Raw genomic sequence first — 13185 nt, forward strand, 5'->3', positions numbered from 1 at the left:
GTGTCACCTGCTGTTACTTGGCTGTTTGATGTGAAAGCTTCTGGGTCTGGTATTTCTGCATGTTGCCTTAAAGTTCATTGCACTCTCTTATATTTTAATTGTTGCTGTATATATGATTATATTCCCCTTTCATTGCTGATTGCTTATATTTGCATCCCATTCTCTTCATTAATGTTTTCAGAGTTCTACCTGTTAGTCTTTTCTGCATAGTTCTACCTATTTTATTAGTCTTTTCAAAGAGCCAAATTTGGCTTTGAAATTGCATCTTGTTTTAAAATTTCATTAATTTTTGCTTTATGTTCATTATCTCCTTCCCTATGCATTTTTAGGTTTATTCTAGCTCCTATTCTATCATATTAAGTTGAAATTTTAGCTCTTTTCAATTTTTTTTTCTTGAATACTGTAGGTATTTAAGGCTATAAAGTTCCTTCCAAGCTCTTACTTTGGCAACATATCTTACAATTCTGCATTTTCTTTTCTTTTTAAGTGTTTAAAATTTTCATTAGGATTTTATTTTGACCCACAAATGATTTAGAAACGTGTTTTGAAATTATTGAAAGGTAGATGTTTTTATATTTTTATCGTTTTGTTAGTGAATCGTACATTAATGAATTGCATACTGATCTGCACACTTGGTTGTATGATTCTGATTCTTTGAAATTTCTTTAGTCTTGCTTTATGGTTTAGCATATCAACAGTTAATGTAGATGTTCCATGTATGTTTGCGGAGAATGTGTTTTCTTTACTTTTGAAGTTGAGGATTCTCTGCGTCCATTAAGTCAAGTTTTTTAATTGCTTTGTTAGATCTTTAATATCTTAACTGATTTTGTTTGCTTGACCTAACAGTAGTAGAGAAAGATGCTTTGACACTTTCTCCCTTATAGTTCTATCAAATTTTACTTTATATATTCATATGTATTCGGTGCATACAAGTTTAGAATTCCTATGTATTCCTGGTGAACTGAAGGTGTTATGTCGTGACTCTCTTTAACCCTAATGATGCTTTCTGCTTAGATCTATTTTGTCTTATTTTAACAAAGGTTATTACAGCTTTCTTCAGTTGGTATTGCCAATGATATCATTTTTTCTACTTTCCATCTTTTAGCATTTCCATGCCCATATATTTTAGTGTCTCTCTTGTAAATAATATATATTACAGGATTTTCATTTGTAGGGGAGAGAGTTCTGGGTTTTTCCCCTTTGAGGGTTATACAGTCTACTTATTTTCTTGTAGCTTGTACCCTTTGTATAATTAACAAAATCTAAACTTGATCAATGTCTTAAAACCCACTTCCTCTAGAAAAAAAGATAAAACCTTACCACATTTTAACACGAATTACCACCTTCCCCATTCCTCACAATTTATATTGTTGATAATTTTTACTTCATTTTTTAATAGTTCCACAAATTTGACATTATTTTTTAAAGACAGCGTTTGGCTTTACCTACATGTTTACCAGCTTCTTTGCTTATATTTCTTCTTGTAACTCAGACCTTTTTACAGGTGCATTTTTCTTCTCCCCAAAGCATATTTTTTGGAAGTTCCTTTAGTGAATGTTAAATGGCAGTAAACTTTTATTTTATATTTATCTGAAAATGTCTTTATTTTACTCTAGTTCTTGAAAACTCTGGGTACCCAATTCTAGGTTGAAAATTGTTCTAGTCATCTATTCTTTCTACAACAGCAGGACGTTTTTGAAATGTCTTTCTAATGAAAAGTATAATCAGCAGTCTAACGTTTCTTATGTGGGCTTAATAAAAATAATCTTACTAAGAAGCCTCTTAACAACCTTGTACAAAGTCTGCATTAAGTTACTGGCAGAATTGCTGTACATTTAAAGGTTGAAATATGATTAAAGGAAATCTCCATACACGTGTGTGGTGAACGCCCTCAGGTTTGTAGCTAGAGTCACTATTTATACTATTATTGTTTATGACCTTGAGTTTTATTTGCTTATACTAAGCACCCATTTTTCAGGTACTCATACTTTATTAGCACTTGGTGATAAGAGGACAAACATTTCAGTCTTTTAAAATCTTATTTTCTAACTATTGCTTTGATTAAGTGGATTTCACTATTATTTGCTCCTTACTACTTCTATAATATGATAAAAGGAAGGAGATGGAGTCCAACATTCATTGAATCTTTATGTATCACTCATGCTATATACTCTACATATTTTTTATTTTTTCTCACTACAATCCCACGTTAAAATTGAAGAAATTGAGTTTGAAAGTTATTTAAGTGACCTGCTGAGGTATCATAGTATATATATATGTTGGGACTAGGAGTCCAAACAAAAACGCTATGTATTTTCTACAATTCTAGTCTCATTTAAGTTAAGATATCCTAAGGTAAGCAGTCCTCTTTTTTCAGATCAACAGGTAGACTGGATAACTACCTGTGTAGCTTGATGTTAGACGTGTGAAAGCGCACCTCAACTAATAATATTGCTGTACCATTACTTTGTGTTGCATCAAAGGTGTATAATTAGATTTACTTCTAGGATTTGAGATAGTTATCTTATGCCACAAATCATTAAATACGTTTATCATGGGTATCATTTGTACTTATAATAATTTCTGTCACTCCCTGCCTTCCCCTACCTCAACTCTCATCCTAGACTGACATGACAAGTAATAATAATAACTAACTGCATTTTTCTCCTACCAGACTGTTTAAATAACTTATCACTTACTTGTAAGCCCAACATTCAGAAACATTATCTCTGAGTTGGCCCTATTATTTATAATGTATAAAAAAGTATACATTTTTATAAAGTATAAAAAACTGGGAAGGAGGAACTACTGTGTTCCCTTGCTTTTCAATAGGAAATCAGTATATTCTACGTAGTCTTAATGGATTTCATAGAAAGAAATGAAAATCCGATTACTGTAAACACTAGAGATTTTAGAGGGATGTTTGGACATTCACAAAATTGACTGAGGAAATAATTTCAAACTCTCAGGCTACTCTAACTCAAAACATTCAGACACTATTTTTGAGTTTCTTTTACGTGTTCTCACTGTTTTTTCAATTTTCAAACTTTGTGTCGGTATGTCTATTATATTAACAAATTTTATAACTTTTTATTCTGTATTTAATACATTGAAAAATATATGGCCCAGATTTATGTGTAAGATGCCTATGTGTTCAGTTCTAAAAATTTAGCTTAGAAATTGTATAGAATCTTATATAAATACAATTATACTTAATTTAAGATAGGCTGGATTGTGTATGTAAAAATGTTCCAGGAGGGTTTGGACAGCTATTTTTTTAATAGGCTATGTTGTGTTAGCGCCATCTACTGTTGAGTAAGAATAATCACTTCTTTGTGTATATCTGCGTTTTTCCCAGCGCCGTATTCCCAAGTCCTGCGTATTACTGTGGGTATTCTCACTGTGGGTATTGATCACTCTGTAGAATCTAGGTGTTTTGGGATAATCAAATGATTTCCTATCTAGCCCATCTTCAGAGTTGGCCAGTTTTTGGAGTAGCAGTGGCAAATTTCCCACAATACTCTTGACAGTTCAGGATTTTGAAGTGAAGCTGGCTGATTATGCTACCTTCCTATGTAGCGTCCTTGTTTTAAAATTTGCTGATGATTGACTATTGTTATAAAAAGACTGGTGGATTAAAATTGGGACTTACATTAAACTCCCATTTGTAGTTGGAAGACTATTTATGGAAAACTCCTTCAATATACTGCTGGTTATTTAATTAGTTGAATGTCCAGATCTACACAGCATGGTTTTCAGTGTATTTGTAATTTAGAGGAAATCCTATGTCTAAATAATACAGTGATTTTCTTGGAGTTTAATTCGTTAATGGGAAGGACATTGCAAAAACGGGTTCATATCGTGCACTGATGAAGAGCATGAGCCCGGGACTCTCTGGCTTTAAATATTGGCATTACCACTTGTTCCACCTGTGATTTTGACATCATTAACCTTAACTTCTCTGAGCCCCAGTTTTCTCATCTGTAAATGGGAATAATAATGATAGTCCCTCCCTCTTGGGGTTATTGTAAAGCGTAAATAAAATATTCCCTCTGAAGCACTTAGCATAGGTTCTGGCACATAGTAAGCACTCAATAAATGTTAGTTGCTACCATTACTGTCATTATTAATATTTTCTCACTGTATATTCAAAGTGAGTATAATGTTTCCATAAATGTATTTTTAATCTTAGTAACTAATACCTTTTTTAAACCTATAATGTTTGAATAAAATGTGTAGCTTAAGAATATATGTGCTGCTAAGGGACCACCTGTATGTTAAGGATAGAAGTGCTCGGGATGTTTGCTGTTTTTTTCTGTGCATCATTTAGAGTAGGGGATGTACGGTAGGATGGAGAGAACAAGGCCTTCTGGGTCTCCAGTCCTGGATCTGACAGTTACTAGCGGTGTAACTTGCAGCAAGTGATTTACCCTCTCTAACGCTCGGCTCTTCATCTGAAATGGGTTGTTTTGAGGGTTAAGTGATCTAAGGTATGTATAGAGTCATTGTTCTTGGCACTTGGTAGACTAACAGAACATACATGTTAATTCTCTTTCAGTAACATCATACTACAAGTTTACCAGCATGCACATATTTCTGTAATTTTGCTTTATGTTACTTATACTAAAATAAAAAGATGCTAGGCACCCTTTGGGTTTGAAAGACTTTTGGAATTTGAGAAGGATACAAAGAAATTATAACATCCTCAAGGAGTATAATTGAGGAGATGGGATATAAATATGTGAAGGTTTTCTTTTTAATTTGAATAATGCAGTAATATTTGTATGTGATTATTAAATAAATTATACAGAAAATGTTTTTTAGGAGTTCAAAGGAGGAATACTTTTTACACAGTACCCAGCTTACCTTCGCCCCACCAACTTTATTATTATTACTATTATTTGGGTAGTTGTAGCCCCTTGGGCATTCCAGGAAGACATAAAGAGGATCAAATCCATTCATGGATTATTAGAAATATTTATTGATTGCATGTTTTTTACCAGCATCATAGACCAAGGCTGTGGATGTATCCAGCCCTCAAGGTGGGGGTGAGGTGGTAAATGATCAACACCAAGTGTTATTCTGAGCATGTTAGACACTCACAAATACGTGAGCAAAGGAAGGAAAGCCTCTGCATCTCAGTTATCATACTGAGACTAGTGTTCTTATCACACTAATTTAAATTTCTGTGTACAATTATAAATAGCTAATTCTCTCCTGTGTCCTCTGAGACTTTGCTTCTTCAGGATAGTCATCTCTTGTTATCTTTAATCTTTTCCTCTCTACTTGTGTGACCCAGCAAGCCCCTGGCCCCACCCCAGCCCCCTGTCTTCCTCACTCCCCGTTCATCCACGGGGCTGTGGTGCGGCTGTTCCCTCTTCCTCACTGCTCTGCCACCCAAGCTTCTGAAATTGTTCTTTTGCAGAGATCACCAATGACTTCTGAACTGTGAAGTCTCACGTCTCGGGAGCACTTTTCAGTCCTTAGGTCATTTGGCCTGCCTTCAGCATTGTTGCCTGTTACCTCCTGACATTCTCCTCCCTCGACTTTAGCACACCAATCTCTGCTTCTCCTTCTCTCTCTTGACCTTCTTTTTAGTCTCATTTACTGTTTGTTTTTTTCCCCTCCCCAGTCCTCTTAAATGTTGGTGTTTCTTTAGGTTCTGTCATTGGCTCTCCCTTTACTCTATAGGTTTTCTTTGCATTCCAGGAACCCCACCCATATGCTGATGAGTGGGTGCCTCCAATTGAGTTTTACCTATGGATCCCATGTTTTTCCACTGGTAGTGGAAGGAGGAGGACCAGAGCTGTAGCCCCCTAGAATCTCCATCATCTGTTACCACGCTAGAGCTTCCCTGAGTAAATGTAAAATCTATGTAAAACAACCAAAAACCACAACAACTTATGTAAAAGTCATATGTTTGGAAACTCAGCCTCAGGAAGTGTCTCTTAACCCTTTCTGCCCCTGAAAAAACTACTGTATAGAAATTCTGGAGCTGCCCTTGAGTGTCCTCAATTGCCCTGTGAACATATCTGCTTTCATGTCCCATCCAAACTGGGCTCCTTGTTTATCACTCCTTTCCAACACCCTGCTCCTCCTGTATTCTGCCACAGTTAACAGCAGCAAGATGTACTCTGTATGATAAGCACACATCCCTGAATCATCTGAAACTCTGCTTCTCCCTTATCTGAAATAGCCAGCCAGTCCTGGGATCACTACCTTATGAATGTCTCTCATCTATGACGGAATTTACTCCATTATATTGTAACTGTTTGATTAATGTCTGTTTCTTTCACTAGAATCTTTATGTCCCCAGTACCTATCATAATTTTTATGTAGTAGTAAATGCCAGCTAATTTTTTTTATGTAGGAATAAATTTATCAGCAATCCCTAGGTCCCAAGGAATTAATAGCATCACCCTATTGTACTAAAAACCACCAAAGCACTATAAGACAATAGATTTTCTAGTCTTAATTTAAAAAAAAATGTTATATTGCTGAATGTTAAATTAATGTTATATTAAAGTGAAATGCTTTAAGATCCTTTTCTTTTACAGTTTCTCAATTTAAAAGAAAGTTTTTTGTATGCCATTGATACGTTTTTGAACCTGTACACTTCTAATCCCTTCAGTTTTTTAAAATGAAGCCCAAACTTCCTTCCTATCAGTCTTACGTTATTAATCCAACTTTTCTTATTTAAGAATATTTGTCAGTATTATTTTTGTTCATTGGATGCTCTCAAATGATGGTTTAATAAGTTACATTTTTGTTAAATGCATAGCTGTGCCTTCCATTTCTTGTCATTTTTGAAATAAGTGGTTCCCATTGTACAGTGATCTTTGCAAGGCCAGCCTAGAGTGGCAGACTTTTACCTTTTCAATCCTAAACAAATAGCATTGGAGAGCATGGTGAGTTCCAAATTCTAAATGGTAACAACTTATTTATGGAGGTTTTCCAGTGGTTTTAGTATTTACATAAGAGAAATATTCAGATAATCGAAGCTTAAACTTTTGGATACCTCTTCTTATTTTAACGTCCTAACCTTATTTTAACCTTCTGAGATGATTATGGTTTGATGACAACTCAGGTTCAGCATCAGAGTGATGAGTTGTCTTGTATGGTGGCTGCTGCTTAAATTTTCTGTCTTGTTAGGCTGAAAGCTCTCTCTTCTTGAGACTGTGGGCAGCCTAATAGCGTGCCCTTTTCATTTGGTTGCTTTTTATCTCCTGAGGCCCAGGCAGCCAGATAATCAAGTTCTAAGAATTGTATGCTAACAAGGGTCAGTAATTCTCAAACAAGATCTGTTTCTTTGGTATAGTGGATTTTGAAGACTTTTTCAACTGTTCATAATTAGTCGTCCTTCCTTGAGTTTCTAGAATATGTACTGAAGGTTAGGGTGGCTGATTCTGGATACCTAGATGCACTTCCCATTCCTTTATGGTTCATCTAGTTCTGGTGTTTTCTGGAATCAGTGAGTCTTGTGTAGTTTATTTTCATCGTATCTGCTCATGGAGCCGTCTGGGGCAAAGCAAGAGGGCTTACTTTCTTCTCTTTCAGTCATATTCACAAGGCTTTAATCTTTGGTGATGGAGGGCCTGACTGAAAGTCTCTGCACACACACACACACAGCACGTGTGTGTGTTTGTATTTATATACACGCATAGCACATATTCATTAATCTCATTGCTATTAGTTCACTGCTGGAGGCCCTGCCTGGCGCTGTTTAGATAGAGTATCAGTGTCCATGTGTGGGCACCCTGGGCTCTCTTTCTGGCTGGTGTGCGTAGCAGGAAAGACTAGATACTGTGGTAGAGTGTGGGAAACAAACCAAGTGTGAGTATTTCCATAAATAAGTTGATGCTGGCTTATGTGTTGGATTGTGTTATAAATTTACTTACTGCCTTATTTTAATTATGTAAAGAATTTCTGTGCATTAAAAATGGAGAAAAGATTTGAGTACTCTATTATTTTACTTTTTACCAAATTTTGAGCTGTCATATTTGTTCTTTGTAGGGGCAGTAGAGCATTTACATTCCGGCGGCAGGCTGCCAGATTCCGAGCCTGGCTCAAAAAGTTATTCTCATATGCCTATGAACTTGGGCACATTTCTTAGTCTTTCTGTGCCTCAGTTCTCCTGCCTATGAAATAGTAAAATAGACTTATTATGGGGATTACATGAGATAATATATGTATAAAGTACTTAGGACAGTGTGTGGAGTTCAATTGTGGTAATACTATTATTCTCTCTGTGTTATTTTTCCTGTGGAAAACATTTGAAATGTTAGTAAATTTTAATATGTATTCAAACTTAAAACTTCTGGAATCTTCTGGCATTTCCAAAAAGAAAGATTTAACTATTTAAGGATTTAAAAGTAGTTCAAGTTTTTAATTCCATCCTAGCTTTCACAAGGAATCTGGTGAAATTATTTTATGTTTTACATAAGGACTTTATTTTAAAATAGGAATAATACTTGTCGTATTCTCCATGGCCGCCTCTTTTCTCTCCTTCAGACACACTGACTTCCAGACAGTGTGTCAGGCTCTGGGGATGCAACACTGAGAAAAGCACGCATATTGCCTGACCCTATACACAGAGTGTAACGGGAGCCTGACTGTCTTGCCTTTAATCGTGCAGATGATTAAATTCTGCTAAGCAGTGGTGTTTAGATCTATGAGAGTATTTGACAGGGAGACCTCACCTGGTCCAAGAGTTCAGGAAAGGCTCACTTCAAGAAGGAACTTAGGTTGACAGCCAAAGAGTGATCAGTGTCAAGAAAAGGAGTGAACGTACAAGTGTGCATTTCAGGCAAACATGGAAGGGAGCCATTATTGCGTATGACAAATGTGCATTTAAAAAAAAAAATTCTTATTTTTTGCAGTGATGCTATGTTCCTATTAAATATATTCCATCTAGGAAAATCCATATAATAGTCTTAAATTTTTATTTTATCAATAACCGAGGTAAGTCTAATCTTAATAAAATCTTTATGTTTAAGAAATAAACCACTGAACCTCCAGTATGATTAAGAAAAGAGAATGCTGAAATAAGCAATATCAGGAATGAAAAGGGAGTACAACCATAATTAAAAAGATATAGAGTAAATGGACAAATTGTTAGAAAAATATAATTTACTGAAACAAAGAAATATAAAATCTGAAGAGTCCTATATTGCCATTAAATAAAATTAAATCAATAGTGAAAAATCTTTTCACAAATAAAACTCCCAGCCCAGCCAGACCCTGCAATGGCCAAGAGAAGGATCAGCCACAAAATCCACCAGAAGCAGTCCTGCCCAGTGAACACGACAGAGCCTTAGTGGGTGGCCAGAAGAGAAGATTACAACGGATGCCATAGTTACAGAAACCCATGTGAAATACTCTTTTTTGGAAGAGGGAGTGGTACCCCATACTAGCTGATGGAGGCAACTGCCACTGAAATATGGATTATACAATCATTAAAAACTAATATTCTTGGGGCTGGCCCCGTGGCTGAGTGGTTAAGTTTGTGTGCTCCACTGCAGGCAGCCCAGTGTTTCGTTGGTTCATATCCTGGACATGGCACCGCTCATCAAGCCACGCTGAGGTGGCATCCCACATGCCATGACTAAAAGGACCCACAACAAAGAATATACCACTATGTATTTTTTCTGTACTTATATTCCTAGAAATAAATTACACAATTTGTTCTATAGTTTGGCTATAGTTTATAATTGTTAAAGTAGAAAATTGAATAGATTTTGAGTAATACGTAATTCACATATTCTGTCAACAATTGAATTTCAGCTGATTTTTGAAAACTCCATATCCTTATGACTTAAACATTTTTTGTTAGAATATTAGGTTTTTTTTTTTTCTTTCCTGATATTGCTTATTTCAGCATTCTCTTTTCTTAATCATACTGGAGGTTCAGTGGTTTATTTCTGTAGTCTTTTTCACAGAGCCAATTTTTGGCTTTGTTGATCTTCTAATATATGTTTGTTTTCTGTTTTAATTGTTTTTGCTGTTATCTTTATTTTTATCCTTTTTTGTGTTTTCTTTGGATTTATTTTGCTGGGGTTTACCCCCAGTTTTCTTGATAAAGCCTTATCCCGCTAGTCTTTATTCTTTATTCTAAGGTCTGTATATTTCCACTAAGTGATATTTTAGTTGCATCCTACAAGTTTTGGTATCTACTGTATTTGTTATTGTTCATTTTAATCCTATAATTAATAAAAGATCTGTTCTGTGTTATTGACTTTTGTGATATATTTTTCTATTACAAATTTTCCTTAATTTTGTAAAGTTTAACCTATTTTTTAAAAGATCCAACGTCTACATTTACTAATTAGATACATTTTCTGTTTCATAATTTATACCATCCTGCTTTTATTTACGTCAATTCCTTTCACTTTCCTTTGGCTGATTTTATCAGTCTTCTGCCTCTGGAGTAGCGCTGCAGACTGTTGAGAAAAACAAATGAAGAGCTACGTGTTTCTCTTTATTTCCCACCCCATCCCTATCTCTGCTCCAGTAAAATGGTATATTTATAGGACTAGAGTAGAAATCTTGGACATAAATTGCAGGAAGTACCAGGAGGCCTCTTGGGAAGGGAAAAGCTGTCAGGCGGCTGGTTTCTCCATTTCTCTCTGAGCCCTTGCCATCCGCTTGCTTCAGTTTTGCTTTGCCTGTCTGCTTGAAGTTTCCTCCTTTCCCTCCATCTCTCCTTCCTTCCCTCATTCACTCTTTTTCTCCCTTCCTCCTTCTCTTCCTTCTCTCCCTCCTATCCTGTCTCCATCCCTTTATCCCCTCCTTCCTCAAATCTTCTTCCTTCCCTTCCTGAACCCTCATTGTCTTTTCTCCCCCCACGTATAAACAAGTTTCGAAAGTTGGAAAAACCTCCCCTAGATACTCCTGATTTGGGGATCAAGGAGAAATGATCAGCGAAGGCCATATGTTATAGACTTGTTAGGCGCTAAGAAAACCTAAAGAAAATCTCCCATCCGCCTTTAAATCCTCAAAATGTAGCGAATCACCATATTCATAGTACTTTTGTTTTCTCTGAAGCAGTCATCATAAATAAATTGGGTCACTGCCCCTTTAAATAGAAACTGCCTTGAGGAACTGATGGAACTTTGGACTATTTCTTCCTCCAGTGCTTGCTCCACCGGGAGTGTCAGTTGGGCCTGGGTGGGAAGAGAGGCCCCAGGAGCCACCGTGGCGAGTGTATCATGAAACTCTGTGTGTAGTCTAGTGATAGACCTGCTGTGAGTACTTCACTGTAATTCAAATTGTGCGAGGAATTGTCCTCCGTGGGCCTCAACATTGTCAATGACCTTGAAAGGCAGTTGGCTTCTAAATACCCATCTTGGAAAATGAAATTAGGTTCAGTTCAGCCATTTTTGTTTTTCATTTTGTTTCTCCAGGTTGGAACATTTTAAAAGCTATTTTTAAAACCACTTGGAGGATTATTGAGAGATGATGAAGGGAGGAACTTTTTCCTTCAGTTGTTAACGGAGATGAATTGTTTAAAGCCCTTTTTTAGTTTGACTTTAAAAATTTAGTTGCATAACAGCTTTTTAATTTGTTTGATTCCCCAGGTGAAGCCATAATGAACTGGCTTAAAATTGTAAATGATTTAGAATTTTATATGGAGCTTTTCTATCAAAATATTACCTTCATTTATCCATGTGTGAAGATGATGTTAGCTATACTTTGGTATGTTTTCAAAATAGAGGTCTTTAAATTTATACGTAAAACATCAGTTGTGTGGTTCTTTTGAAATGTTCAAAATTTTTGTGAATGCTTCTTAGGACTAGTTAATTCTAGCTTCACGTTTAAAAATATATATATACTTAAATAAACTGATTTGAATGCTGGCAAAAGTACTCATCTAATTGTATAGTTCTACATACATTTAAAATACTGTAGAGTAGTTGCTATTAATTTTTTAAATTAAGCATTAATTTAGGGGGCCAGCCCCAAGGCAAAGTGGGTAAGTTTGACGCACTCCGCTTTGGCAGCAAGGTTCACAGGTTCAGATCCTGGGCACAGACCTACACTACTCATCAGCCATGCTGTGGTTGCGACCCACGTATAAAGTGGAGGAAGACTGGCACAGATGTTAGCTCTGGGCTAATCTTCCTCAGGGAAGGAAAAAAATTAATTTAGAATTATAACTAAAACCATTTAAGTTTCAAAACAAGCTATTAATTGGCTTAAAATTATAGAAAATAATTATAGGAATTTTGTAGTTAGCTTACTATAAAAAGACATAGATTGGAATTAGTTTTATTTAAAGGGAGGTGAATCAAAAGGATAATGGATAAATAAACTTTTAAGTCTTATATAATTCTGTAGATTCATGAATATGAACAGTTTGAATAAAAGATATACATTAGAGCTGAAATTGCAAATGAGAAGAAATATTCTGCTTAGCATAAATGAAAATTCTTGTCTTGAAGGAGAAATAAGCTTTTTGCCTAAGTTAACCCTTGTATATGATGTATATGATGGCAAAAGTTTTGAATTATTTTTAGTGAAATAACGAACCTAGTTTTTAAAAAAATTTTAATTTACTTTTGGTTTATGGGTTCCTGAAGTATTTGTAAAGTTTCTAGTAAAATAGTCATGTAATTTTAGAGTAGTAAGGGAACTAAGAGATCATTTAATATCTGATTACCAGTGGTCAAATAATATTTGTTTTTATAGCAATATAGGTGCAAATGGAAAGATTGTTTTTTCAAAGATCATTGAAATAACTTAATTTTAGCTGTTGACAAATAGACAACCAGGAGTTAAGATGTAAATTTTTTTAGAACTAGCTTGTGATGATTTAAAAAAATGGCACACTTCTGTTAAACCAAATAAATTTTATGGTTCACAAATAAATATTCCACTGAAATTAATGGTTAATTGAAAATATTTTGGATATATTGGATAAATTTCACCTCAATTAAATAATCTTATTTGCCCACTGGTTTTGTAATATATCATACATCACTGATTATTGGCTTTAGGAGTAACTTAATACTTTATCAGTGCATTTACAAGTATTGTTTCATTTTGGATCTTTGGAATAACTTGTGAGAGAGGTAAGGCAAATATTTTTATCCCTATTTTACAAGTGAGGAAATTGAAGTCAACAGGTTGACTAGCTGTGCTTCCATAAGTAACAGTCAGCTTAGGTCCCAGTCTTTTAGCTCCCAA

The 13185-nt window shown here is 35.2% G+C and overlaps 1 protein-coding gene across 11 annotated transcripts in view; it reads left to right on the top strand.

Moving 5' to 3' along the window:
• Positions 1 to 13185, top strand: part of TSC22D1 (TSC22 domain family member 1) — a 132924-nt gene that overhangs the window by 84118 nt on the left and 35621 nt on the right. The window contains exon 1 of one of the 11 annotated variants that reach the window (XM_070578331.1): positions 7682 to 7833. The exons of 9 other annotated variants lie outside the window; for them this stretch is intronic. In XM_070578331.1, coding sequence (XP_070434432.1) covers positions 7745 to 7833 — 89 coding nt within the window. In that variant the 5' untranslated portion in view covers positions 7682 to 7744. Of the gene's footprint in view, positions 1 to 7681; positions 7834 to 11181; positions 11244 to 13185 lie in introns of those variants that run through there. One more of the 11 variants, XM_070578333.1, reaches the window with a different exon arrangement.

Source organism: Equus przewalskii, chromosome 16 (genome assembly GCF_037783145.1).
Source record: "Equus przewalskii isolate Varuska chromosome 16, EquPr2, whole genome shotgun sequence".
In the NCBI taxonomy this organism is placed as follows: domain Eukaryota; kingdom Metazoa; phylum Chordata; class Mammalia; order Perissodactyla; family Equidae; genus Equus; species Equus przewalskii.